Source organism: Aquarana catesbeiana, linkage group LG13 (genome assembly GCF_042186555.1).
Source record: "Aquarana catesbeiana isolate 2022-GZ linkage group LG13, ASM4218655v1, whole genome shotgun sequence".
Lineage (NCBI taxonomy): Eukaryota > Metazoa > Chordata > Amphibia > Anura > Ranidae > Aquarana > Aquarana catesbeiana.
Genome location: NC_133336.1, coordinates 151,512,756 through 151,539,884, shown reverse-complemented (window position 1 = coordinate 151,539,884; position 27,129 = coordinate 151,512,756). Strand labels below are relative to the sequence as shown.

Genomic DNA, 27,129 nt, shown 5'->3' with positions numbered 1-27,129 from the left:
TGTGTCCTCTGCACAGTGTGCACCTAAAGCTACCTGGAGACAATTGCTGTTGTTCTGCTCCTATAAATACCACAGGCAGGCAGCTACAGTAATTACAGTTAGTGTACTGTGTCCTCTGCACAGTGTGCACCTAAAGCTACCTGAATAAAATTGGTGGTTTTCTTCTGATCCTATATTAATACCACAGGCAGGCAGCTACAGTATTTACAGTTAGTGTACTGTGTCCTCTGCACAATGTGCACCTAAAGCTACCTGGAGACAATTGCTGTTGTTCTGCTCCTATTAATACCACAGAAAGGCAGCTACATTATTTACAGTTAGTGTACTGTGTCCTCTGCACAGTGTGCACCTAAAGCTACCTGAAGAAAATTAGTGGTGTTCTTCTGATCCTATTAATACCACAGGCAGGCAGCTACAGTATTTACTGTTAGTGTACTGTGTCCTCTGCACAGTGTGCACCTAAAGCTACCTGAATAAAATTGGTGGTGTTCTTCTGATCCTATATTAATACCACAGGCATTCAGCTACAGTATTTAGTTAGTGTACTGTGTCCTCTGCATAGTGTGCACCTAAAGCTACCTGAAGAAAATTGGTGGTGTTCTTCTGATCCTATAATAATACCACAGGCAGGCAGCTACAGTACTTACAGTTAGTGTACTGTGTCCCCTGCACAGTGTGCACCTAAAGCTAACTGAATAAAATTGGTGGTATTCTTATGATCCTATATTAATACCACAGGCAGGCTGCTACAGTATTTACAGTTAGTGTACTGTGTCCTCTGCACAGTGTGCCCCTAAAGCTACCTGAATAAAATTGGTGGTGTTCTTCTGATCCTATATTAATACCACAGGCAGGCAGCTACAGTATTTACAGTTAGTGTACTGTGTCCTCTGCACAGTGTGCACCTAAAGCTACCTGGAGACAATTGCTGTTGTCTGTCTTGATGACAAATTCTGCGCCATATAAGTAGTCTCTCAGTTTGTCCACCACTGCCCACTTCAAGGCCATGAATTCAAGCTTGTGGGTGGATTAGTTCCTCCCAGCAGGTGCCAGGCTCCGACTTACATTACACAACAGGCCTTAAGTGTCTTTCATGCTCCTGGTACAGCACTCCGCCCAACCCATCATGGCTGGCATCTACGTGCAGTTTGTATGGCTTAGCTGGATCTGCATAGGCCAAGACTTGAGAAGTTGTAAGGCTCCATTTCAGTTGTCTGAAAGCCTCTTCACACTGGGCAGTTCACTGCTCTTGGATGGACTCCTTGAATTTCCTGGGACCTACTCCTGGTTTCACAGGCTTAACTGGATCTGGATTGTCTTCTTCTTCATTCTTCAACAGCTCATTGAGTGGGCGAGCTATTCTAGATCTGAACCACTTCGCCCCTGACAGGCTCTGTAGGGCATCTTCTATCCTTGGTGTGGTATATTGGTCAGGAATGGTCCTTCGGTTCAGTGTCCTGTAGTCGATACACAACCGCAACGACCCATTCTCTTTCCTTACTACAACTATTGGGGAGGCATATGGACTCTGAGACTCTCGGATAACTCCTGTTCTCTTCAGCTCGGCCAACTGTTCTTGCAGGTCTTCCAAGTCTCCCAAAGGAATCCTTCTGACTTTCTCTGAAAGGCTTGTCTTCCTCCAGGCGGATCCGGTGTTGGGCACTTTTGGCGCAATGTCAAAGTCACTCTTTGAGAAAGCAGCTCGCCCTCCTAGGAGCTGAGTCTTGGCCCTTTCCATCCAGGCAGGTGTGAGAGGGGTGTTCTTTGGGTAGAATTCTTCTACAGGGATTTTATCACCTCTACCACACCCCAAATCACATGGGGAGACTGGGGTGGCTGGGTTTACTTGCCCCAGTAACATCCGAGCTGTCATCTTCACAGGTGAGGCTGTTGTGTTACGAACACTAACTGAAACCTTTCTGTGACTTCTCTGTAGGGCCAACCCCATCTCTTCTTTCTGACCGTCCACTTCAAGGACAAGGAAAGGGCCTGGTTGCTCCCAATTCAGCTTGACGGATGCTCTCAAACAAGCTACCTTACCGGGCTGTAACACCTTCTCATTCCGGTCCAAGCACCAGATCTTTCCCACTCCTTCAGCAGGGGCCTTCTGATCTTGCACCAAACACTTATAGGCAGGTCTCAGCATAGGATGTATACTTGGAGTTGAGGTGCCCTTCCTTTGGGCAAGAGGTCTTAACAGTCTTCTGACAAGGTCACTATTAGTCCCGCTGATGAGGGAACTTACACTAGCCCCTGGTGGACGAGGACAGACCACTGCCAAAATATCAAATGTCTCAGCCTTCCCAGCCACAGAGGGGTCAAAGGTCAGTTTGATGGGTAGGTACCCATCATAGGGGAAATTCTGTGTCCCGATACCTCATATCTCCAACTCTTCTAACTTCCATAGTGGCAAGTGTTTGAGATGCTTGTCGTAGAAGTCTCTGTAGAGTAGGGTCACTTGGGCCCCAGTATCCAGGAGGCCCTTGGTGTAGATTCCCTCCACCTGGATGGAGACATTGGGAGAAGGTCCCACTAACTTGAGAGAGAATATATAAGAAGTGGCAGGCTTGGCTTGTTTGGTGGCTTGTAATTGCTCTCCTTTCTTGCAGAGGTTCTGGTCCAGCTTTCTCTTCTTTTGGGCCCTGAGGGTCTGGTGTGCATTGAATCCCCGATGCCGGGTAGTCCGGGTCAAAGGGATTGGGACATTGGTCGCTCAGGGGCAACAATGGGAGCCTTCCCTGGGGGTTTGGACTTCTGTCTTAGTCTCTTTATGTCGTTGGGTTCTTTGGAGCTAACTGATGTAACAGGGCACCCAGTTGACTCCTTCACCAGTGCCCTCTGTAGTTTTCCACCAGCTTTTGGCTCTGTACCTCAGGTTTTGCTGGACTTGGACATACTCGTCGATAATATCCGGCCCCTCCACAAAGCAAATTTAATTGCCCATTAGCCTCTGACTCAAGGTAGTAGATGAAATTTGTGGCACTCTTGTCTCTGCAATACCTTCTTGGGTCGTCTTGGTGATTTTTGTCATCAACAAACTCATTATCTCCATCACTTGTGCCATTTGAGATTTTAGGGCGACTATTTCCGAGTTCTGCTCCATAGGCCCCACAGACCTGACTTCTACTAAGGACGTAGAAGCTGGACGAGCAGCTGCTTGCTTGTCGGCAAACAAGGCCTCTTTTTCTCTCACTATTTTAATGAGATCTGGGTATCTCAGGGACATAACACCCACTGATTCGACTCGAACATTGTGTGTTCGGTTATTCACAGAATTACAAACAATATGGGCCGCTCGTGCCAAATTCGAGTGGCGCGACATCGCAGTGCATTGCTTGCTGATGATTGGCCAAGCATGCACTATGACCCGCATGCTTGGCCAATCACAGCGCCATCTGTACAGAGAGCCGTAATTGGCCAAAGCCAGGGTGTCTTTGGCCAATTATGGCTCAGGGGGTTTAGCACAGGCCCCACACTATATAAGGCCACCTGCACGGCGGCCTTGTGTAGTGTGTTCCGGTGTTGAGAGAGAGATAGATAGACAGGGAGACAGTGTCATTTGATTTAAGTTAGATAGAGTAGGCAGGTGAGTCAGTTAGCTGCAATTACAGTGTATTGTGTATATATATATATACACATCCTAGGTCTTGTATATATATTAGGTCTTGTGTATATATATATATATATATATATATATATATATATATATATATATATATATATATATATATATACATATATACATATATACACTATATTCAGTTTAGCTAGATCCGTTCCTGTTATTCTTTTCCTACTACTGACAGGCAGGCAGGTGTTTTTATAGTACCTGAAGAAAATGGCTGGTGTTCTTCTGATCCTATAAGTCCTATTAGCTACAGTATTTACAGATAGTGTAGTGTGTCCTCTGCACAGTGTGCACCTAAAGCTACCTGAAGAAAATTAGTGGTGTTCTTCTGATCCTATTAGTATAGTACCGCAGACAGCTGCAGTATTTACAAGTTAGTTTAGTACGTCCTCTCCACAGTGTGAACCTAAAGCTACCTAAACAAAATTAGTGGTGTTCTTCTGATCCTATTAGTACAGTACCAAAGGCAGATGCAGTATTTACAAGTTAGTGTAGTGCGTTCTCTGCACAGTGTGCACCTAAAGCTACCTGAAGAAAATTAGTGGTGTTCTTCTGATCCTATTAGTACAGTACCGCAGGCAGCTGCAGTATTTACAATTTAGTGTAGTGCGTCCCCTGCACAGTGTGCACCTAAAGCTACCTGAAGAAAATTAGTGGTGTTCTTCTGATTATATTAATACCACAGGCAGGCAGCTACAGTATTTACAGTTAGTGTAGTGCGTCCTCTGCACAGTGTGCACCTAAAGCTACCTGGAGACAATTGCTGTTGTTCTGCTCCTATTAATACCACAGGAAGGCAGCTACAGAATTTACACCGGTGCGATCCTACAGAGGCAGCGGGATGCTCTCCTCAGCTTGTATGCCGGACCATTACCTGTGAAAAAATATTTCTGCTGGCGATCGCTTATCCCTGCAGCTATCAGTGGAATTCTTTCATCTATTTTATTCATTTATGATGCCTATTTCCATCTATATGACATCATTTGCCGATATACTTTTATGTATCAGGGCCGCTTTGTAGACTTTGTATTCCCCTGTGGTCACAGTATGGCACTTGATACCTCTCATATGTGAGAACTTTCCGGTTCGAAACTAGCAGCAGTATTACCAATCCATTGAAATAGTCTATGCCAGATCAATGCGCTACAGCCTGAGTCCGTCACAATCATTGCCTTTAAACTCCTGAAGAAGCTCACATTCAGAGCGAAACATGTCGAGAACGGCAGATTGTTTTGGCATCTTTTGAATAGTTGCTTTTTGTTGCACGGTTCAATTGTGATATAACCGAGAAATTCCTTTGGGTGACACTGTTTATGTCTTAATGTTCTTATCTACATGTCTTACTCCTGAAGTATGACATGAATATTTTAATGTGATTCAATATTAATAAATATTAATTTTATTCTATATAATTGTATAAAAATTTTTTTGAATATACTGTCTATTAAATAGCACCTTAAAAGTCCCTGGGGAAGATCCCCCCCCCTCCCCATTTTTCTTTAGGCCTAACAGCCTTTAGTTTCTGCTCACCTACAGAATTTACAGTTAGTGTACTGTGTCCTCTGCACAGTGTGCACCTAAAGCTACTTGAAGAAAATTAGTGGTGTTCTTCTGATCCTATTAATACCACAGGCAGGCAGATACTGTATTTACAGTTAGTGGAGTGCGTCCTCTGCACAGTGTGCACCTAAAGCTACCTGGAGACAATTGCTGTTGTTCTGCTCCTATTAATACCACAGGCAGGCTGCTACAGTATTTACAGTTAGTGTACTGTGTCCTCTGCACAGTGTGCACCTAAAGCTACCTGAAGAAAATGAGTGGTGTTCTTCTGATCCTATTAATACCACAGGCAGGCAGCTACAGTATTTACAGTTAGTGTACTGTGTCCTCTGCACAGTGTGCACCTAAAGCTACCTGGAGACAATTGCTGTTGTTCTGCTCCTATTAATACCACAGGAAGGCAGCTACAGTATTTACAGTTAGTGTACTGTGTCCTCTGCACAGTGTGCACCTAAAGCTACCTGAAGAAAATTAGTTGTGTTCTTCTGATCCTATTAATACCACAGGCAGGCAGCTATATTTACAGTTAGTGTAGTGCGTCCTCTGCACAGTGTGCACCTAAAGCTACCTGGAGACAATCGCTGTTGTTCTGCTCCTATTGATACCACAGGAAGGCAGCTACAGTATTTACAGTTAGTGTACTGTGTCCTCTGCACAGTGTGCACCTAAAGCTACCTGAAGAAAATTAGTGGTGTTCTTCTGATCCTATTAATACCACAAGCAGGCAGCTACAGTATTTACAGTTAGTGTACTGTGTCCTCTGCACAGTGTGCACCTAAAGCTACCTGAAGAAAATTAGTGGTGTTCTTCTGATCCTATTAATACCACAAGCAGGCAGCTACAGTATTTACAGTTAGTGTATTGCGTCCTCTGCACAGTGTGCACCTAAAGCTACCTGAAGAAAATTGGTGGTGTTCTTCTGATCCTATATTAATACCACAGGCAGGCAGCTACAGTATTTACAGTTAGTGTACTGTGTCCTCTGCACAGTGTGCACCTAAAGCTACCTGAATAAAATTGGTGGTGTTCTTCTAAACCTATATTAATACCACAGACAGGCAGCTACAGTATTCACAGTTAGCGTACTGTGTCCACTGCACAGTGTGCACCTAAAGCTACCTGGAGACAATTGCTGTTGTTCTGCTCCTATTAATACCACAAGCAGGCAGCTACAGTATTTACAGTTAGTGTACTGTGTCCTCTGCACAGTGTGCACTTAAAGCTACCTGAATAAAATTGCTGGTGTTTTTCTGATCCTATATTAATACCACAGGCAGGCAGCTACAGTATTTACAGTTAGTGTACTGTGTCCTCTGCACAGTGTGCACCTAAAGCTACCTGGAGACAATTGCTGTTGTTCTGCTCCTATTAATACCACAGAACGGCAGCTACAGTATTTACAGTTAGTGTACTGTGTCCTTTGCACAGTGTGCACCTAAAGCTATCTGAAGAAAATTAATGGTGTTCTTCTGATCCTATTAATACCACAGGCAGGCAGCTACTGTATTTACAGTTAGTGGAGTGCGTCCTCTGCACAGTGTGCACCTAAAGCTACCTGGAGACAATTGCTGTTGTTCTGCTCCTATTAATACCACAGGCAGGCAGCTACAGTATTTACAGTTAGTGTACTGTGTCCTCTGCACAGTGTGCACCTAAAGCTACCTGAAGAAAATTAGTGGTGTTCTTCTGATCCTTTATTAATACCACAGGCAGGCAGCTACAGTGTTTAGTTAGTGTATTGCGTCCTCTGCACAGTGTGCACCTAAAGCTACCTGAAGAAAATTGCTGGTGTTTTTCTGATCCTATATTAATACCACAGGCAGGCAGCTACAGTATTTACAGTTAGTGTACTGTGTCCTCTGCACAGTGTGCACCTAAAGCTACCTGGACACAATTGCTGTTGTTCTGCTCCTATTAATACCACAGAAAGGCAGCTATAGTATTTACAGTTAGTGTACTGTGTCCTTTGCACAGTGTGCACCTAAAGCTATCTGAAGAAAATTAGTGGTGTTCTTCTGATCCTATTAATACCACAGGCAGGCAGCTACTGTATTTACAGTTAGTGGAGTGCGTCCTCTGCACAGTGTGCACCTAAAGCTACCTGGAGACAATTGCTGTTGTTCTGCTCCTATTAATACCACAGGCAGGCAGCTACAGTATTTACAGTTAGTGTACTGTGTCCTCTGCACAGTGTGCACCTAAAGCTACCTGAAGAAAATTAGTGGTGTTCTTCTGATCCTTTATTAATACCACAGGCAGGCAGCTACAGTATTTAGTTAGCGTATTGCGTCCTCTGCACAGTGTGCACCTAAAGCTACCTGAAGAAAATTGGTGGAGTTCTTCTGATCCTATATTAATACCACAGGCAGGCAGCTACAGTATTTACAGTTAGTGTAGTGCATCCTCTGCACAGTGTGCACCTAAAGCTACCTGGAGACAATTGCTGTTGTTCTGCTCCTATTAATACCACAGGCAGGCAGCTACAGTATTTACAGTTAGTGTACTTTGTCCTTTGCACAGTTGCACCTAAAGCTACCTGAAGAAAATGAGTGGTGTTGTTCTGATCCTATTAATACCACAGGCAGGCAGCTACAGTATTTACAGTTAGTGTACTGTGTCATCTGCACAGTGTGCACCTAAAGCTACCTGAATAAAATTGGTGGTGTTCTTCTGATCCTATATTAATACCACAGGCAGGCAGCTACAGTATTTACAGTTAGTGTACTGTGTCCCCTGCACAGTGTGCACCTAAAGCTACCTGAATAAAATTGGTGGTGTTCTTATGATCCTATATTAATACCACAGGCAGGCTGCTACAGTATTTACAGTTAGTGTACTGTGTCCTGTGCACAGTGTGCCCCTAAAGCTACCTGAATAAAATTGGTGGTGTTCTTCTGATCCTATATTATTACCACAGGCAGGCAGCTACAGTATTTACAGTTAGTGTACTGTGTCCTCTGCACAGTGTGCACCTAAAGCTACCTGAATAAAATTGCTGGTGTTCTTCTGATCCTATATTAATACCACAGGCAGGCAGCTACAGTATTTACAGTTAGTGTAGTGTGTCCTCTGCACAGTGTGCACCTACAGCTACCTGGAGACAATTGCTGTTGTTCTGCTCCTATTAATACCACAGAAAGGCAGCTACAGTATTTACAGTTAGTGTACTGTGTCCTCTGCACAGTGTGCACCTAAAGCTACCTGAAGAAAATTAGTGGTGTTCTTCTGATCCTATTAATACCACAGGCAGGCAGCTACTGTATTTACAGTTAGTGTAGTGCGTCCTCTGCACAGTGTGCCTGGAGACAATTGCTGTTGTTCTGCTCCTATTAATACCACAGGCAGGCAGCTACAGTATTTACAGTTAGTGTACTGTGTCCTCTGCACAGTGTGCACCTAAAGCTACCTGGAGAAAATTAGTGGTGTTCTTCTGATCCTATTAATACCACAGGCAGGCAGCTACTGTATTTACAGTTAGTGTACTGTGTCCTCTGCACAGTGTGCACCTAAAGCTACCTGAAGAAAATTGGTGGTGTTCTTCTGATCCTATTAATACCACAGGCAGGCAGCTACAGTATTTACAGTTAGTGTACTTCGTCCTCTGCACAGTGTGCACCTAAAGCTACCTGAAGACAATTGCTGGTGTTCTCATACTAATAATACTACAGACAGGCAGTTGATTCTGCTAGCTGCAGTATCAGTATATATATACATCCCAGCTTTGTGCAGCTACATCTCACTGCAGGCCATTAGTATATCTGGAAGGCCAACAAGGAGAGGCAGACAGTCACAAGCCAATAAAAGAGGGCAAGCAGGCTCTGTGTCTAGAGGTAACAGTGCTGGTCGTGGAGATGGTGCATCCTCATCAGCACGTGACCGTGGGACACGCTTGTCCTTTTTTTCAGCAGCTGGCCGCGTTGAGCCACAACATGCGGAAGACTTGGTAGAGTGGATGACAAAGCTGTCCTCATCCTCCTCATCCTCTCTCACACAGGCTCAGGGTACTTTGTCTGGCAAAGCAGCTGCCAAGCGGCCTCTTCCCTCGGCTCAATGGCATCAGTCACTCCTTCCCTAGCCCCACCATGTCCTCCTGAGGAGTCCCCCGAACTGTTTGACCACAGTGTTGGGTACATGCTCCAGGAGGATGCCCAGCGTTTTGAAGGCTCTGATGATGGTACCCAGCTAGAGGAAGGCAGTAACGTGAGCCCAGAGAGGGGGTGCCCAAGAAGGACAGCAATCTGGCAGTCATGTTGCCCCAGCTGCAGCATACTGCCAGCTTTGCTCCAGTGATGAGGAGGAAGGGGATGATGAGGTCACTGATTCCACGTGGGTGCCTGATAGGAAAGAGGAGGAGGAAGAGGCACATCACCAACGAGGCAGGATGCCCTCTAGGGGCCAGGTTAAGGACAGCACACCGACTGCATCACACCGCAGAGCTCCGCATATGCAGGGAGCTGCTGTCTCTGTGCGTCATTCCAAAAGTTCTTTTGGTGTGGGCCTTTTTTGAGATGAGTGCATCAGATCCCAACGCTGCTATTTGCAACATATGTCTCAAGAGTATCTCGCATGGCCAAAACATCTCCCGCTTGGGCACCACATGCTTGACCATACATATGCTGACCTGCCATGCAGTTCGTTGGCAAGCGTACCTAAAAGACCCACACCAAAGAACAAAGAGGACCTCTCCTTGCTCCTCATCAGCTGGGATTTCCAACCCCACTATACCTTCAATCCTCTCTGAGACCTGCACTGAGAGGAATGAAGGTGTAGAATTAGGTGTATCACAGCTAAGTACTTGGGGGCAATCGGTACACTGACGTCAGATTGTACCAGGCAAATTTCCCTGCCCCAGCTGCTGCACCGGCAAAAGAAGTTCACTCCTAGCCATCCACATGCCCAGCGGTTGAATGCTAGCTTGGCTAAATTGCTAGCACTTCAACTCCTGCCTTTTCAGTTGGTAGACTCTGCCCCCTTCAGTGAGTTTGTGGAATGTGCGGTTCCTCAGTGGCAGGTTCCCAAACGCCACTTTTTCTCACGGGAGGCCATTCCGGCTCTCTACCAGCATGTGGAAGGCAATGTCTTTGCCTCGCTGGACAGGGCGGTCAGCGGTAAGGTGTATATTACCGCTGACTCATGGTCTAGCATGCATTGACAGGGACGCTACCTATCTTTCACCGTGCACTGGGTGACTCTTCTGGCAGCTGGGAAGGAAGCAGGACAGGGTGCAGCAGTGTTGGAGGTTGTTCCGCCACCACGCCTCCAAAATACTACTAGTGGTGATTCTGCCACACCCCTCTCCTCCACACCCTCCTCTTCTTCTTCCTCCATGGCCTCTTCCTGTGCTGATTTGTCTTCGGAACCAGTGGTGCTCCATAGGTGTTCAAGGGGCTACGCAAGCATTCAGGCAAAAAGATGCCATGCTGTGCTTGAGTTGGTTTGCTTAGGGGACAGGAGCCACACTGGGGCAGAGATTGTGGCAGCTCCGCAGGGACAGGCTCAGAGGTGGTTAATGCCACACCAGCTTCAGCCAGGAATGGTTGTATGCGTCAATGGCACCAACCTCCTCTCTGCCCCCTGAAAGGGACACTTGACCCATGTTCCCTGTTTGGTTCACGTCCTGAATTTGGTGGTGCAGCGGTTCTTGAGCAGGTACCTGGGCTTACAGGATCTCCTGAGGCAGGCCAGGAAAGTCTGTGTGCATTTCCGCAGGTCATATAATGCCAGTGCTCGGCTGGCTGACCTCCAAAAAGGAATTTAACCTGCCCAAGAACTACCTAATCTGTGACATGCCCACCAGGTGGAACTCAACATTGGCCATGCTGCAGCAGCTGCACACGCAGCAGAGGGCCATCAATGAGTACCTGTGCGACTATGGCACCAAAACAGGTTCAGGGGAGCTTGTTTTTTTCCCCACGCCAGTGGGCCACTATCAGGGATGCATGCACTGTCCTGTCACCATTTGAGGAGGCCACAAGGATGGTGAGCAGTGACAATGCATGCATCAGTGACACTGTCCCCCTTGTCCACCTGTTGGAGCGCACGCTGCGTGGAATAATGGACAGGGCACTTGAGGCAGAACAGAGGCAGGAAGAGGAGGACTTCCTTAGCTCTCCAAGGCCCCCTTTATCCAGACAGTGTTCCTGCATGCCCGCCAATCACACAGGAACAGGACGAGGAGGAGGAGGAAGAAGAGGATTGTGTCAGCATGGAGGTGGAGCCTGGCACTCAGCATCAGCAGCAGTCTTTAAGGGATCATTTACAGTCCCAAGAAACCTATGGACTTGTACGTGGCTGGGAGTAGGTGGCTGCGGATCATGTCATCCTTAGTGACCCAGAGGACTCCAGACCGAATGCCTCAGCAAACCTAAGCTGCATGGCCTCCCTGATCCAGCACAGCCTGCGGAAGGATCCTCGTATTCGTGGTATCAAGGAGAGGGATCAATACTGGCTGGCAACCCTCCTTGATCCACCTTACAAGGGTAAGGTTGCGGACCTTATCTTGCCGTCGCAGAGGGAGCAGAGGATGAAACATCTTCGGGAGGCCTTGCAGAAAGGTCTGTGCAATGTGTTCCCAGGGACTGGGAGGTTACAAACTCCTGTTCCTGGACAACGTGTTGCTGAGGCTTCAGTCAGTCAAAGAAGGAGCGGTGGAAAAGGTGGCCCGTCTGACGGATGCGTTCAGACAATTTTTTAGTCCGCAGCCCCAAGGTATGATCGGTTCCAGCAACCATCGCCAGCGTCTGTTTTACATGGTGCAGGAATACCTAGGGGCAAGATCTGACTTGGACACCTTTCCCACCGAAAATCCTCTGGGTTGCTGGGTCTTGAGGATGGATCACTGGCCAAAGCTTGCACAGTACGCAATTGAGCTACTGGCCTGTCCTGCATCCAGCATTTTTTCGGAATGCACATTTAGTGCTGCTGGAGGTTTTGTAACCGATCACAGGGTGCGCCTGTCCACCGACTCGGTCGATCGACTGACCTTCATAAAAATGAATCAGTCTTGGATTACTACCAGCTACCAAGCACCCGATGCTGTTGTAACCGAATATTTTTTTTTGGAAATGTCAGATCCCTTCAAGACTGCCTATGCTGATGCTGAGTGACTATCCTGTTATACTGAGTGACTATCCTCTTCCTCCTCAATGATCATGCTGATAGCTTGTAAGAATATTTTTGGTTCTGGGCGCCGCCACCAGTGGCTAAGGCCCAATTTTTCAGCCCCTGTTTAAGAGGGGCGTGTAATTACAATTTTTGGTGCAATATTTTGCAAGGGGGGTTCGTTGCTGCACTCAACTAAAGTATTTGTGAGGGGTTGCAGTGTTGTGGCACCAGCACCAGTGCCTAAGGATCAATTTTTTAGCCCCTGTTTAAGAGGGGCGTGTAATTGCAATTTTTGATGGAATACTTTGCAGCAGGGCTCGTTCCTGCGCTCCAACTAGAGTATCTGTGAGGGGTTACAGTGTTGTGGCACCAGCACCAGTGCCTAAGACCCAATTTTTCAGCCCCTGTTTAAGAGGGGCGTGTAATTACAATTTTTGATGCAATATTTTGCAGGAGGGCTCATTCCTGTGCTCCAACTAGAGTATCTGTGAGGGGTTGCCTTGCTGTGGCACCAGTGCCTAAGGCCCAATTTATCTGCCCCTGTTTAACAGGGACATGTAATTACAATTCTTGATCTAATATTTCACAGCAGGGCTTGTTTCATCTCCCACCAAGAGTAAGTGTAAGGACTTACAGTGTTGTGGCACCAGCACCACCACCACCACCACCAAAGGCCCAATTTTTCTGCCCCTGTTTAACAGGTGCATGTAATTACAATTCTTGATCTAATATTTCACAGCAGGGCCTGTTCCAGCTCCCACCAAGAGTAACTGTTAGGACTTACAGTGTTGTGGCACCAGTACCACCACCACCAAAGGCCCAATTTTTCTGACCCTATTACAGTGTTGTGGCAACACCAACACCTAAGGCCCCAATTTCTGCAGAGTATATAGGGCAGGCCCCTACTTTCAAACATCCAACTTACAAATGACTCCTACTTGCAAACGGAAGGAGACAACAGGAACTGAGATGAAATCTACCCCTAGGAAGGGAAATTCTCTCCTGTAAGAGTTAATATGGAAAAAACTGTCTCCTCTCCACTGATGCTTTATCACCAATCCTTGTTTCACTAAAAAACCCAAATATTGTCAAAAAACATTTGTCATTGTGACAGAAAGTGAGGTAAAATCTTCTGAAGAGGTGCACAGACAGCAAAAGAAATGTCATAGGGGTGATAACCCTTCCCTATGTTTTCCAAAAAGCTTAAAAATAGATTTTTTGGCTGGAGCTACACTTTAAAAATGTACCAGTTCAAAATTACAAACAGATTCTACTTAACAACAAACCTACAGGCCCTGTCTTGTTTGTACTGCCTGTTTACTGCTGTTCAGAGGGCCTGTGGACCTACGCTTTTCCTTTTTTTAATTTTGGTGCGGGGTTCCCCTTAATATCCATACAAGACCCAAAGGGCCTGGTAATGGACTGGGGGGGGGGTACCCATGCCGTTTGTGTCACTGATTTTCATCCATATTATCGGGACCGGACATTACATTAAAGCCGTTTTAAATTACTTTTATTACTTTAAAAATGTCATTTTGTGTAGGGACTGTTCTAAGCATGGGAAACCTGCGTCACTTTACAGGCATACTATAGACACCCCCCAGGTACGATATTTAAAAGAACGTTTCACTTTTTTTTTCACTTTAAGCATCATTAAAACACTGCTCCCGAAAAAACAGCCGTTTTAAAATTTTTTTTTGCATTGATACATGTCCCCTGGGGCAGGACCCGGGTCCCCAAACCCTTTTTAGGACAATACCATGCAAATTAGCCTTTAAAATTAGCACTTTTGATTTTGAACGTTTGAGCCCCATAGACTTCAATGGGGTTCTAACGTTCATGCAAATTTTTGGTCCGTTCGCAGGTTCTGGTGCGAACCAAACCGGGGGGTGTTTGGCTCATCCCTACCACTGATGTCCTCAGCTGAAGCCAGACTGGGTCAGAGCGTAGCGCTCCCTTCAGGATTTGCTGTATTCTGGCCTGATCTATGGCAGAGTGTGTTATTCCTTTTTTTAGCACAATCTGGTATAGCATCCTATCAAACCATCTGATGTATTCTGATAGGCGTTCACCTTGGCGTTGAAGAGTATGTTCAAATTGATAGATCAGGTCAGTTGCCTTCTCTGGCCTCCCGAACTCCTCTTGTTACATAGTCAGGTAATCGTAAGCTGTACAAGTTGTGTTGCTAAATCTCAAGTTCCTAATGGCCTCAGCCGCGGCTCCTCGCAAACTCTCGCTAATGTGTTGCTTCTTTTGGGCCTCTGGCAGATCCCACTCATCTAAGGCCTGCATGGCCTGTTCTAACCATGCTTCGAACTCTTCCTCCCCATTTGGCACCGGCTGTTTTCCAGAGAAAATCCTCAACTTCCGATATCCAACGTCTACACATATTGGATTACTCCTCTAGCATTTTGACACAAAGCCCCCCATGGCTGTAAAGAACTCCAGCCCAATCATGGCCAGTGACGACTGGGATGGAACTGTCCCTGTAGCTGACCCCGCTTGAATGGAGCTGATAGAACCCCCGTCTGGAATCTTCGGGTGTGTTATGTAAAACTTTGTTTTGTTGCTCAGTTGCACACTTTTGCCTTTGAAGCTCTCAGGTTCCCCCTTTCTCCAGTCCAACAGTGCATGAGTGCGAGAGGTCCCCTGGTCTGGCCTGACGGCAATCACCCATGCCTTTCGGTCCGGGGACAGTGCCTTCACAACTTTACTGATCTGTTCTTCCTCCCAATCCTCTCCAGGGAGCTCAATAGCCATGCTCACTTCTGAGCGGGTGCCTTCTGCTTCGCACCATTGAACCACAGTGGCAGGGTCCATTCTGGTGCCAATAGGGGCACCCCCTTGGGGGGGGGGGTTTGATTGCAGAGTCGCAGAAATCCCAGACGAGCCCCCTTGTGTAGCACTGACCCCCTAAGGAGCTGCTGATAATTAATTGGGCCTACACTCTGCCCCAGAGAATTGGACTCAACCCCCTAGGCACAACTGTATGGTAGTGTTAATGCAATACCTAATGATACAAAGCAACACAGTTGTAACACCATATATTGTATATTTACCGTTACCTGGATATCCGCTACTCCACCAGCTGTAATGATGTAATAGAGTCTCACACGTGTAGTAACTTAACCAACAAACAGTTTACTGGAAAACTTGTTCACATATTAGACATAGTGAAAATTCTGATATACAGAGTGAAAGTAACATCAATCAAGGTGTGCATGTGTGGACCCAAAACTTTGATGGTCACTTGCTTTGAATATGCAGACAGGCGGTAACTGGGATTTATGCTCAGTATAGCAAAACCTTGACACTGAGCACTTTCCCACTTCCGCCTCAGAGCATGCACGCACCAAATTAATAATGCAACATCAGGTGTAATACAATAGGATAATACAATACAGATATTTATCTCGCCTACTCTTGGGCTCCCTTAGGTTGCAATGCACTTCTCAATTTTGCTAAAGTGGGTTATAATGCTATATAACCACAGGTAAAAGTCTATTGTCGTCTTCTTTCTTCAGCTAGCTTATTAGACTGCAGTATTTATAATCCAGATAGTGAAACAAGTAATTGTAGGTTGTATAGTGAGTAATGCTTTGATAGTTGTATAATTGTGGCAATTAGTACTCCTCCTTAGCGGTGGATGTGTTGTAACATTAACTTATAGCACATGGACAGCAATCCTGCAGTTCCACTGTGTGTGAACTATGGCTGAATGAGAATACTTTTGTAGGACTACAAATCCCACCAGCCGTCTGTAACTTTGCAACACAGCAACAGTGCACTCTATAGATCGGGCAAGTGCCCTGCTCACCACACCAGGTCCAGATGCTTGCAAAGTTCTACTCCTGGTATCTCAGTCCGGTCCAAGCTGTCGCCGTCACACCGCGTCGCTCCTACTGATGACTGTGATGCCGTAAAACTTCAGAAATCCTGGGCTCTCTGGTCCATCTGCACGCTGGTCCAGCTGACTGTGCTCCGAAGCTCCTCAGAGGCCAAGCCGATTCTGCTCCGAGCCTTGTAGGCCGCAGCCCGTCGGACACACACAGACCTCTCCCTGCAAGCAGGTCTCCAATGGCTTCCAGGGAAGAAGAGAGGGAAGCATGGCCGCACTACCCCTTTTATTGGCCTACTCAGCAGGCTATTCTGTCACCTGGCATTGTGGGTAGGTGAACGGGGCATTGTGGGTAAGTAGTTCCCAGCCTGAAACAGATAAGTCACTTCCTTATTAAACTACACAGTCCATAATGCACAGTTGTAGCAGCCACTAGAGGGAGCCATTCCCCCACCTAAGGAACAACACACCATCCAGTAATAACTCTGGTAAACCCCTGCGTTACACTCACTTTTGTGAAATACTGTATAATTTTGATGTTTACAATTGTGGTCTCATACATGTTTTCAGGAGGTGATCGTGATGTTTTTAATATGTATGTTATTGTCTGTGTGTTACCGATTTTAACGTTGGTATTTCCAATTGCTTGACATTAATAAAACTTTTGTATTTTCTGATATGTACAGTGAGTTGTGTTAATTGGTTTATTGTATGGGATGGTTGAGCTCAATCAGGCTTTTTATTTTTGAGTTACAGTTATGATTCTTACCGAAAGCTCCCATCCCATTCTTCTCTCCCCCACTTTTTTACTTGGAGAATCACCGGGGTATCTTTACTATTGCATTTTGATTGAGGCAGCACCTTGAGGGCCCTTTATCCTTTAAGCACTGACAGGTGAAAGGACCCCTCACTGGACCCGTACACTTTGAGGGTTTTCAATAGGAGCCTACCATTATGGGATTGCCCTAAGACATTGATCCTTCAGGCACACAGCCGGCTGGCCATTGGTTCGATTGAACTTTTTTCCCTAGTTGGCTCACCCTTTACATGTTCTTGATATCGGTAACCCAATACATGTATGATTCTCATATAGCCATGGTCTGGCAAAAAACACGTTATCTGATCATAGGGTCTATGGGTGCTATCTGAACACAGAATCATTCCGTAGGAATCCATATATGTACAAAATACCTACAACTCTCAAACTCCTGATGAAGGTACCAGAATACCGGAAACGCATCGGGTATCGGGGCACACCACCCCTGTGAGAGTATATCTACCTTTTTCACCCTGTATACATTTTGTGATCTGATTCTGTATTTACTAAGTATGGAATGACTTTTTATCTTGTATGTTATAGACGCTTCTATGTCTTTTTTAAGTATTTCTATAAAATTCAATTTTTACCCTAAGAGGTGGTGGCCTGTTAAAGTCCCATTAAAGGGGGATCTCTTTTTCTGTGGTTCATTTTACAAGGGATGAGACCACCACACTCTACATTTGTTATGATGGAAGCCCCCTGTCTTGTCTGTTTATCCTTTAGTGTTTCACACATCTAACATTCCTGCACTTCAAAAGGAACTGGTAAATCAATTAAGTTCTTATACTAAAGCCTGACCGTGTTCCCGTACCATTAGTAAAAACAAAACAAGATATCTTATACCACAAAAAAATGTATATATATATATATATATATATATATATATATATATATATATATATACTGTATATTTACGGTTGCTAATGGAGATTACACATAAACTTCTCATAAGGCAAGAGTGTGCCTGGCTGCTTCTACACCAAGTTGGGAAGAGAAACTTGCGGGCCTTCAGGGGGCTAGCACTACATACAAAAAAAATTTACAGTGTCAGTCTTGCTAAGCTATCTATAAAAAATGTAAAACAATGCTGCTGTACATATTTATATTGTTTTGAACCTGGTTTTTACTTATTTGACTAGTCTGCACATTTCTTTCCACCAGGAATATCTGATAGACTTTGGATATCTTCCTGATGAAAACTTCACTGACTATGCTGTTCCTGACACACCATGTATTTCAGAACATCAGCTTCCTGAAGAGTTTATTAGTGGTCTGGAATGGTTTCAGAGACAAAATGGACTGAAAGTAACAGGTAAGGTAACAGACTTACTGTATGCTTCATGGCTTTCAAAATTATATAGCATAGCTCCATTAGTCAAATTTCAAGCTAAAGTACAGTAAAACCTTGGATTGCCAGCATAATTTGTTCCGGAAACATGCTTGTAATCCAAAGCACTTGTATATCAAAGCGAATTTTCACATAAGAAATAATGGAAACTCAGATGATTCGTTCCACAACCATTTATTCATGGGTCTTTCGGTTTATAGTCCATAAATAATATTATAGCAATGTGATAGGTTGTGTAACCATAAAATGTCCACAAATGGCAGCCTCCACAAGGGAGCTACAGGGTATAAAAGAGAAGAGAGGCGCCTCTAAGTGTAGCAATATGGTTACATTTAACCACTTCCCTACCGCCCGCTGTCGTTACACGGCGACGGTATGGCACTCCTGCCTGAATCGCCGTAGCTGTACGGAGGCTAGTGCAGACGCTGTTGCTGGCGGGTCGGCGTGCTCCCACTGTATGCTGCGGTAGTGTGCCCGCGGGTTGGGCGGTGAACTCGAACTCTGTCGGCGACCTGTGATTGCCTTGTACACAGGCAGATGTAAACAAGGCATTTCCTTGTTCTGCCTAGTGCTACATGTCAGAGATCTACTGTTCCCAGTGATCTCTGTCATATCACTGGTAGCCCATCCCCCCTGCAGTTAGAACACACCCAGGGAAGACACTTAACCCCTTGATCGCCCCCTAGTGTTAACCCCTTCCCTGCTAGTGATATTTTTACATTGATCAGTGCATTTTTTTTAGCATTGATCAATGTAATAATGTCACTGGTCCCCATAAAATGTAATTTGGGGTCAGATTTGTCCGCCTTTATGTTGCAGTCCCACTAAAAATCGCAGATTGCTGCCATTAGTAGTAAAAACAATAAAAAAATATAAGCCCCTAACTCTATCTCCTAATTTGTAGACATGCAAACCGATCAATATACACCTATTGCGATTTTTTTTTTTACCAAAAATATGTAGAAGAATATATATCGGCCTAAACTGATGAATACATTTTTTTTTTGGATATGTACTATAGCAAAAGTAAAAAAAAAATCCTTTTTTTTTTCAAAATTTGCCCTCTTTGTTTGTTTATAGCACAAAAAATAAAAACTGCAGAGGTGATCAAATACCACCAAAAGAAAGCTCTATTTATGGGAAAAAAAGGACATAAATTTTGTTTGGGTACAACATCGCATGACCGCGTAATTGTCAGTCAAAGTGACACAGTGCCGTATCGCAAAAAATGACTTGGTCATTAAGGGAGCAACTCACATAATTCATGATTAAAACAGGCACATCTAAGTATGCAGGCATCCGGGGTAAAGCAATCTGAAAGCGAGGCTTGAAGCGCTCGTGGAGCGCAGCATGGAAGGGATGACGTTGATGGCGGTACGGAGGATGGTCTATGTGGACAGCTTTACCCCGGTTGTCTGCATACTTAGATGTGCCTGTTTTAATTATCAACCATGTAAGTAGCTAAATGTTGTACCTTCATTAGATGTAACCATATTGCTACTGCACCTCTCGTTTCTTTTATACTCAGTTTTGACATGACGCTACTTGTATATCAAGACATCACTTGTATATCAAGTCAAACCAAGTTACTCTCAAACCAAGTTTTAACTGTATATCTAAAGGATGCTGTGTGGCAGTCTAAAGAGGTCACTGTGGGGGTCATTTACTATAGCGCTGAAAAATGATCCTGCAGTTCCAGAAAATAGCGCCCAAATAAGGCCAAGTAAGACTTCAACTCTCAGAAACTGAGCGATAATGCAAATGGAAAGCAGCGCTATTGCGGGCAAACATGCCTGTCAGATCACATATGCGAGAATAGTGGAAGTCAATGGGGCTCAAATCTGCAAAATCCAAAGTTCTCACTGAAGGCTTATATGCAAGTTCTTTTCGGGAGCAGTGATTTTAATAATGCTTAAAGTGAAACATTAAAAATGAAAAATTCCTTTAAATATTGTGCCTGGGGGGTGTCTGTAGTATGCCTGTAAAGTAGCGCATCTTTCCCATGTTTATTAATGTACCACAGAAAAATTACATTTCTAAAGGAAAAAATTTCATTTAAAATTGCTTGCGGCTGTAATGTATTGCCGGTTTCCAGCAATATAGAATCAAAATTAAAGAAAAAAACGGCGCAGGTTCCCCCCACCAGTCCATACCAGGCCCTTCAAGTCTGGTATGGATATTAAGAGGAACCCTGCACCAAAATAAAAAAAAATTGGTGTGAGAGTCCCCCCAAAATCCATACCAGATCCTTATCTGAGCATGCAACCTGGCAGGCCGCAGGAAAAGAGGGGGGGCGAGAGAGCACCCCCCTCCTCCTTAACCATACCAGGCCACATGCCCTTAACATGGGGAGGGTGCTTTGGGGTCCCCCCCAAAACACCTTGTCCCCATGTTGATGGGGACAAGGGCCTCATCCCCACAGCCCTTGCCCAGTGGTTGTGGGAGTCTGCGGGCAGGGGGGCTTATCGGAATCTGGAAGCCTCCTTTAATAAGGGGACCCCAAGATCTCGGCCCCTCCCTATGTGAATGGGTATTGGGTACATTGTACCCCTACACATTCACCAAAAAAAGCAGTAAAATGTGACAAAAGACAATAGCCAGTTTTTGACAATTCCTTTATGTTAAAATAGCTCTTCTTCTTTCCTGGCTTCTTCCTCCGGCTTCTTCTTCCCCCGGTCCGTCCACTGGTCTTTCTCCTCCGCCGCTCCCGCTGAACATTCAAAAAACAAACCTCCTCCGATGCTGTGATGGGGAGGATGACGTGACTCTGGGACCCCGCCCCACAAGGGGTGGGGTCTCCTGATGACACCATCCAGCGGCCACGCCCCATGGTTATATATGAAATGGGCGCTATGGAAGCGGACAGATCGGCTGGCCACAGCATCGGAGGAGGTTCGTTTTCATAGCAGGTCGGTGGAGCGGCGGAGGAGAAAGACCGGAGCCAGAGGAAGATGGAGAAGACCGGAGGAAGAAGCGTAGGAAGATGGAGGAAGAAGCGGGGGGAAGAAGAAGCCGGCAAGGTGCCTTTTGCCAATCATAGCTCAGGGGGACTAAGTCCATGCCCCACACTATATAAGGCCGTCTGCACCTCGGCCTCGTGTAGTGTGTCGTTGGCGTGGACGGAGAGAGAGTGTCATTTAGATTGAACAGGCAGGCAGATTATTCAGTTAGCTGCAGTGTAATATATATATATATATACACAGTCAGACTGGTATATATATATATATATATATATATATATATATATATATATATATATATCCACTGTATGCAGTTTAACTAGACCTCACTGCAGACCGTTCCTGGTGTACTGTTTCTAATATACTTCAGGCAGGCAGTTGATTCAGTTAGCTGCAGTGTATTTAGTACATATATACATCCTGGCTTTGTATATATATATATATATATATATATATATATATATACACACACTGTATCCAGTTTAGCTAGAACTCACTGCAGACCGTTCCTGGTGTACTGTTTCTATTATACTTCAGGCAGTCAGTTGATTCAGTTAGCTGCAGTGTATTTAGTGTAATATACATATATATATATATATATATATATATATATATATATATATATATATACACACACACACACACACTGTATCCGGTGTAGCTAGATCTGACTGAAGGCCATTCCTGGTGTACATATTCAAATACACTTTCAGGCAGGCAGGCAGGCAGGCAGGCAAATGATTCAGTGATCTGCAGTGCATTAAATATATACAGTCTCCAACATATATATCCACTGCATTCTAGTCTAGCCAAGCCTATATGTGACTGCAGGCCATTGCTGGTGTACGTTTTCAAATACACTTTCAGGCAGGCAGGCAGGCAAGTGATTCAGTGATCTGCAGTGCATTAAATATATATAGTGGGGACAGAAAGTATTCAGACCCCCTTAAATTTTTTACTCTTTGTTATATTGCAGCCATTTGCTAAAATCATTTAAGTTAATTTTTTTCCTCATTAATGTACACACAACACACCGTATTGACGGAAAAACACAGAATTGTTGACATTTTTGCAGATTTAATAAAAAAGAAAAACTGAAATATCACATGGTCCTAAGTATTCAGACCCTGTGCTGTGACACTCATATATTTAACTCAGGCGCTGTCCATTTATTCTGATCATCCTTGAGATGGATCGACACCTTCATTTGAGTCCAGCTGATTATACTGATTGGACTTAATTAGTAAAGCCACACACCTGTCTATATAAGACCTTACAGCTCACAGTGCATGTCAGAGCAAATGAGAATCATGAGGTCAAAAGGAACTGCCTGAAGAGCTCAGAGACAGAATTGTGGCAAGGCACAGATCTGGCCAAGGTTACAAAAAAAATGTCTGCTGCACTTAAGGTTCCTAAGAGCACAGTGGCCTCCATAATCCTTAAACGGAAGATGTTTGGGATGACCAGAACCCTTCCTAGAGCTGGCTGTCCGGCCAAACTGAGCTATCGGGGGAGAAGAGCCTTGGTGAGAGAGGTAAAGAAGAACCCAAAGATCACTGTGGCTGAGCTCCAGAGATGCAGTTGGGAGATGGGAGGAAGTTGTAGCAAGTCAACCATCACTGCAGCCCTCCACCAGTCGTTGCTTTATGGCAGAGTGGCCTGACGGAAGCCTCTCCTCAGTGCAAGACACATGAAAGCCCGCATGGAGTTGGCTAAAAAACACCAGAAGAACTCCAAGATGGTGAGAAATAAGATTCTCTGGTCTGATGAGACCAAAATAGAACTTTTTGGCCTTAATTCTAAGAGGTATGTGTGGAGAAAACCAGGCACTGCTCATTACCTGTCCAATACAGTCCCAACAGTGAAGCATGGTGGTGGCAGCATCATGCTGTTGGGGTGTTTTTCAGCTGCAGGGACAGGACGACTGGTTGCAATCGAGGGAAAGATGAATGCGGCCAAGTACAGGGATATCCTAGACAAAAACCTTCTCCAGAGTGCTCAGGATCTCAGACTGGGCCGAAGGTTTACCTTTCAACAAGACAATGACCCTAAGTACACAGCTAAAATAACGAAGGAGTGGCTTCACAACAACTTTGTGACTGTTCTTGAATGGCCCAGCCAGAGCCCTGACTTAACCACTTGTTGACCGCCTCACGCAGATATACTGCGGCAAAATGGCACGGGCAGGTAAAGTAACGTACGGGTACGTTACTTGCCTCCCGCGGGCGGGGGGTCTGATCGGACCCCCCGGTGCCCGAGGCGGTTGGCTTCTGTCCCCGAGTGATCTGTGCTGCGATCGCCCCCAGCCAATGGCAATCTTCCTCTGCTGCTGTATAGTAAACAGCGGCAGAGGAAGTGATGTCATCGCTCCTCGGCTCGGTATTTTCCGTTCCGGCGCCGAGGAGAGAAGACATCGATGTGAGTGCACAACACATACACATACAGTAAAACACACCAGGCACACTTTACACCCCCCATCACCCCCCGATCACCCCCTGATCACCCCCTAATCACCCCCCCGTCACAGTGACACCAAGCAGTTTTTTTTTTCTGATTACTGCATTGGTGTCAGTTTGTGACAGTTAGAAGTGGTAGGGCAGTTAGTGTTAGCTCCCTTTAGGTCTAGGATACCCCCCTAACCCCCCCTAATAAAGTTTTAACCCTTTGATCAACCCCCGTCGCCAGTGTCACTAAGCGATTGTTTTTCTGATTGCTGTATTAGTGTCACTGGTGACACTAGTTAGGGAGGTAAATATATAGGTTCGCCGTCAACGTTTTATAGCATCAGGGACCCCCATATGCTACCTAATAAAGGTTTTAACCCCTTGATTGTCCCCTAGTTAACCCTTTCACCAGTGATCACCGTATAAGTGTTAAAATGAGGGTAAAATGAAAGGAACAGTTTAAAAATAAGATAAAAAAGCAAAAAAATACTAAAGAAAAAAAAAAAAAGCACCCCTGTCCCCCCCTGCTCTCGCGCAAATGGGATCGCAAGTGTCGGTCTGGCGTCAAATGTAAACAGCAATTGCACCATGCATGTGAGGTATCACCGCGAAGGTCAGATCGAGGGCAGTAATTTTAGCAGTAGACCTCCTCTGTAAATCTAAAGTGGTAACCTGTAAAGGCTTTTAAAAGCTTTTAAAAATGTATTTAGTTTGTTGCCACTGCACGTTTGCGCGCAATTTTAAAGCATGTCATGTTTGGTATCCATGTACTCGGCCTAAGATCATCTTTTTTATTTCATCAAACATTTGGGCAATATAGTGTGTTTTAGTGCATTAAAATTTAAAAAAGTGTGTTTTTTCCCCAAAAAATGCGTTTGAAAAATCGCTGCGCAAATACTGTGTGAAAAAAAAATTAAACACCCACCATTTTAATCTGTAGGGCATTTGCTTTAAAAAAATTATATAATGTTTGGGGGTTCAAAGTAATTTTCTTGCAATAAAAAATAATTTTTTAATGTAAACAAAAAGTGTCAGAAAGGGCTTTGTCTTCAAGTAGTTAGAAGAGTGGGTGTGACATAAGCTTCTAAATGTTGTGCATAAATGCCAGGACAGTTCAAAACTCCCCCAAATGACCCCATTTTGGAAAGTAGACACCCCAAGCTATTTGCTGAGAGGCATGTCGAGTCCATGGAATATTTTATATTGTGACACAAGTTGCGGGAAAAAAGACACATTTCTTTTTTTTTTGCACAAAGTTGTCACTAAATGATATATTGCTCAAACATGCCATGAGAATATGTGAAATTACACCCCAATACATTCTGTTGCTTCTCCTGAGTACGGAGATACCACATGTGTGAGACTTTTTGGGAGCCTAGCCGTGTACGGGACCCCGAAAACCAAGCACCACCTTCAGGGTCTAAGGGCGTAAATTTTTGATTTCACTCTTCACTGCCTATCACAGTTTCGGAGGCCATGGAATGCCCAGGTGGCACAAACCCCCCCCCCCAAATGACCCTATTTTGGAAAGTAGACACCCCAAGCTATTTGCTGAGAGGTATAGTGAGTATTTTGCAGACCTCACTTTTTGTGACAAAGTTTTGAAAATTGAAAAAAGAAAAAAAACATTTTTTTTCTTGTCTTTCTTCATTTTCAAAAACAAATGAGAGCTGCAAAATACTCACCATGCCTCTCAGCAAATAGCTTGGGGTGTCTACTTTCCAAAATGGGGTAATTTGGGGGGGTTGTGCCATATGGGCATTTTATGGCCTTCAAAACTGTGATAGGTAGTGAGGAGTGAAATCAAAAATTTACGCCCTTAGAAATCCTGAAGACAGTGATTGGTTTTCAGGGCCCCGTACGTGGCTAGGCTCCCAAAAAGTCCCACACATGTGATATCCCCATACTCAGGAGAAGCAGCTAAATGTATTTTGGGGTGCAATTCCACATATGCCCATGGCCTGTGTGAGCAATATATCATTTAGTGACAACTTTGTGCAAAAAAAAAAAAAAGTCACCTTCCCGCAACTTGTGTCAAAATATAAAATATTCCATGGACTCAATATGCCTCTCAGCAAATAGCTTGGGGTGTCTACTTTCCAAAGTGGGGTCATTTGGGGGGGGGGGGGTTGTGCCATCTGGGCATTTTATGGCCTTCAAAACTTTGATAGGTAGTGGGGAGTGAAATCAAAAATTTACACCCTTAGAAATCCTGAAGGCGGTGATTGGTTTTCGGGGCCCCGTACGCGGATAGGCTCCCAAAAAGTCCCACACATGTGGTATCCCCATACTCAGGAGAAGCAGCTAAATGTATTTTGGGGTGAAATTCCACATTTGCCCATGGCCTGTGTGAGCAATATATCATTTAGTGACAACTTTTTGTAAATTTTTTTTTTTGTCATTATTCAATCACTTGGGACAAAAAAAATTAATATTCAACGGGCTCAACATGCCTCTCAGCAATTTCCTTGGGGTGTCTACTTTCCAAAATGGGGTCATTTGGGGGGGGGGGTTGTACTGCCCTGTCATTTTAGCACCTCAAGAAATGACATAGGCAGTCATAAACTAAAAGCTGTGTGAATTCCAGAAAATGTACCCTAGTTTGTAGACGCTATAACTTTTGCGCAAACCAATAAATATACGCTTAAAAAACTCTTGTGGGGAATGTGGCGCTGTTCAAAAGTGAATGAATATAAAATAGTGCCCCAGAAAAATTGTTACAATATGTGAGAAGTACTCTAAAAAAAATGTGTAAATAGTAAACAAACAGTATGTCATGTGTAAATGCCACATGTGTAAAACATCACGTAGTATTATAAAATCAAGTGCAAATGGAGCTGGAGACCACGCCTTACGCGTTTCATCATCAAGACGTCATCTGAGGCGCCTCAGATGACGTCTTGATGACGAAACGCGTAAGGCGTGGTCTCGTTGGTACGCATACGTCGCTGTAAGCTGTTGTTCGTTTACTTCCGGTTTCCGGCAGTCCGGCTGTGGAACGCACGCCGCTGCCTCGCTACTGTCTCGGCTATTGGCTCTTCACTAGCCGGCGGAGCAGTGTCACTTCTCAGTCAGATACCATTCATTTACCTATTTCATTTTATTTTATTTTGTTTTAATGTAAGCTGACTGGCTAAATAAAAAAAAATTGGGATTTACACTATGAGGCTCCTCTCTTCTCCACACATATGGATACGCTCTGGTGGACTTTTTTAAAGGACTAGCGGTAACCCAACCAGGAAGGAGATCGTGGAATCACAGAGGGGGACACCGATCGATTTCTGCCAGTGGATTTACATTCATATGCTCATTACCCCTGCAGGTGTTGGGCTTTTCGGTGAGTGGGGACACAATTGGGGGTTCCAGAGGAGGAGATCACATAACAATCACAACAATTCACACGGGATCCTTTGGAAGCAAAGACACT

The 27,129-nt window shown here is 44.8% G+C and overlaps 1 protein-coding gene across 2 annotated transcripts in view; it reads left to right on the top strand.

Annotated features, from left to right (window-relative positions):
• The window catches only part of LOC141117111 (matrix metalloproteinase-18-like), a 1,147,747-nt gene that overhangs the window by 101,854 nt on the left and 1,018,764 nt on the right, over positions 1-27,129 (top strand). For both annotated transcript variants that reach the window (XM_073609736.1, XM_073609735.1), the window contains exon 2: positions 18,112-18,262. In XM_073609736.1, the coding sequence (XP_073465837.1) occupies positions 18,112-18,262 (151 nt within the window). The remainder of the gene's footprint in view (positions 1-18,111; positions 18,263-27,129) is intronic.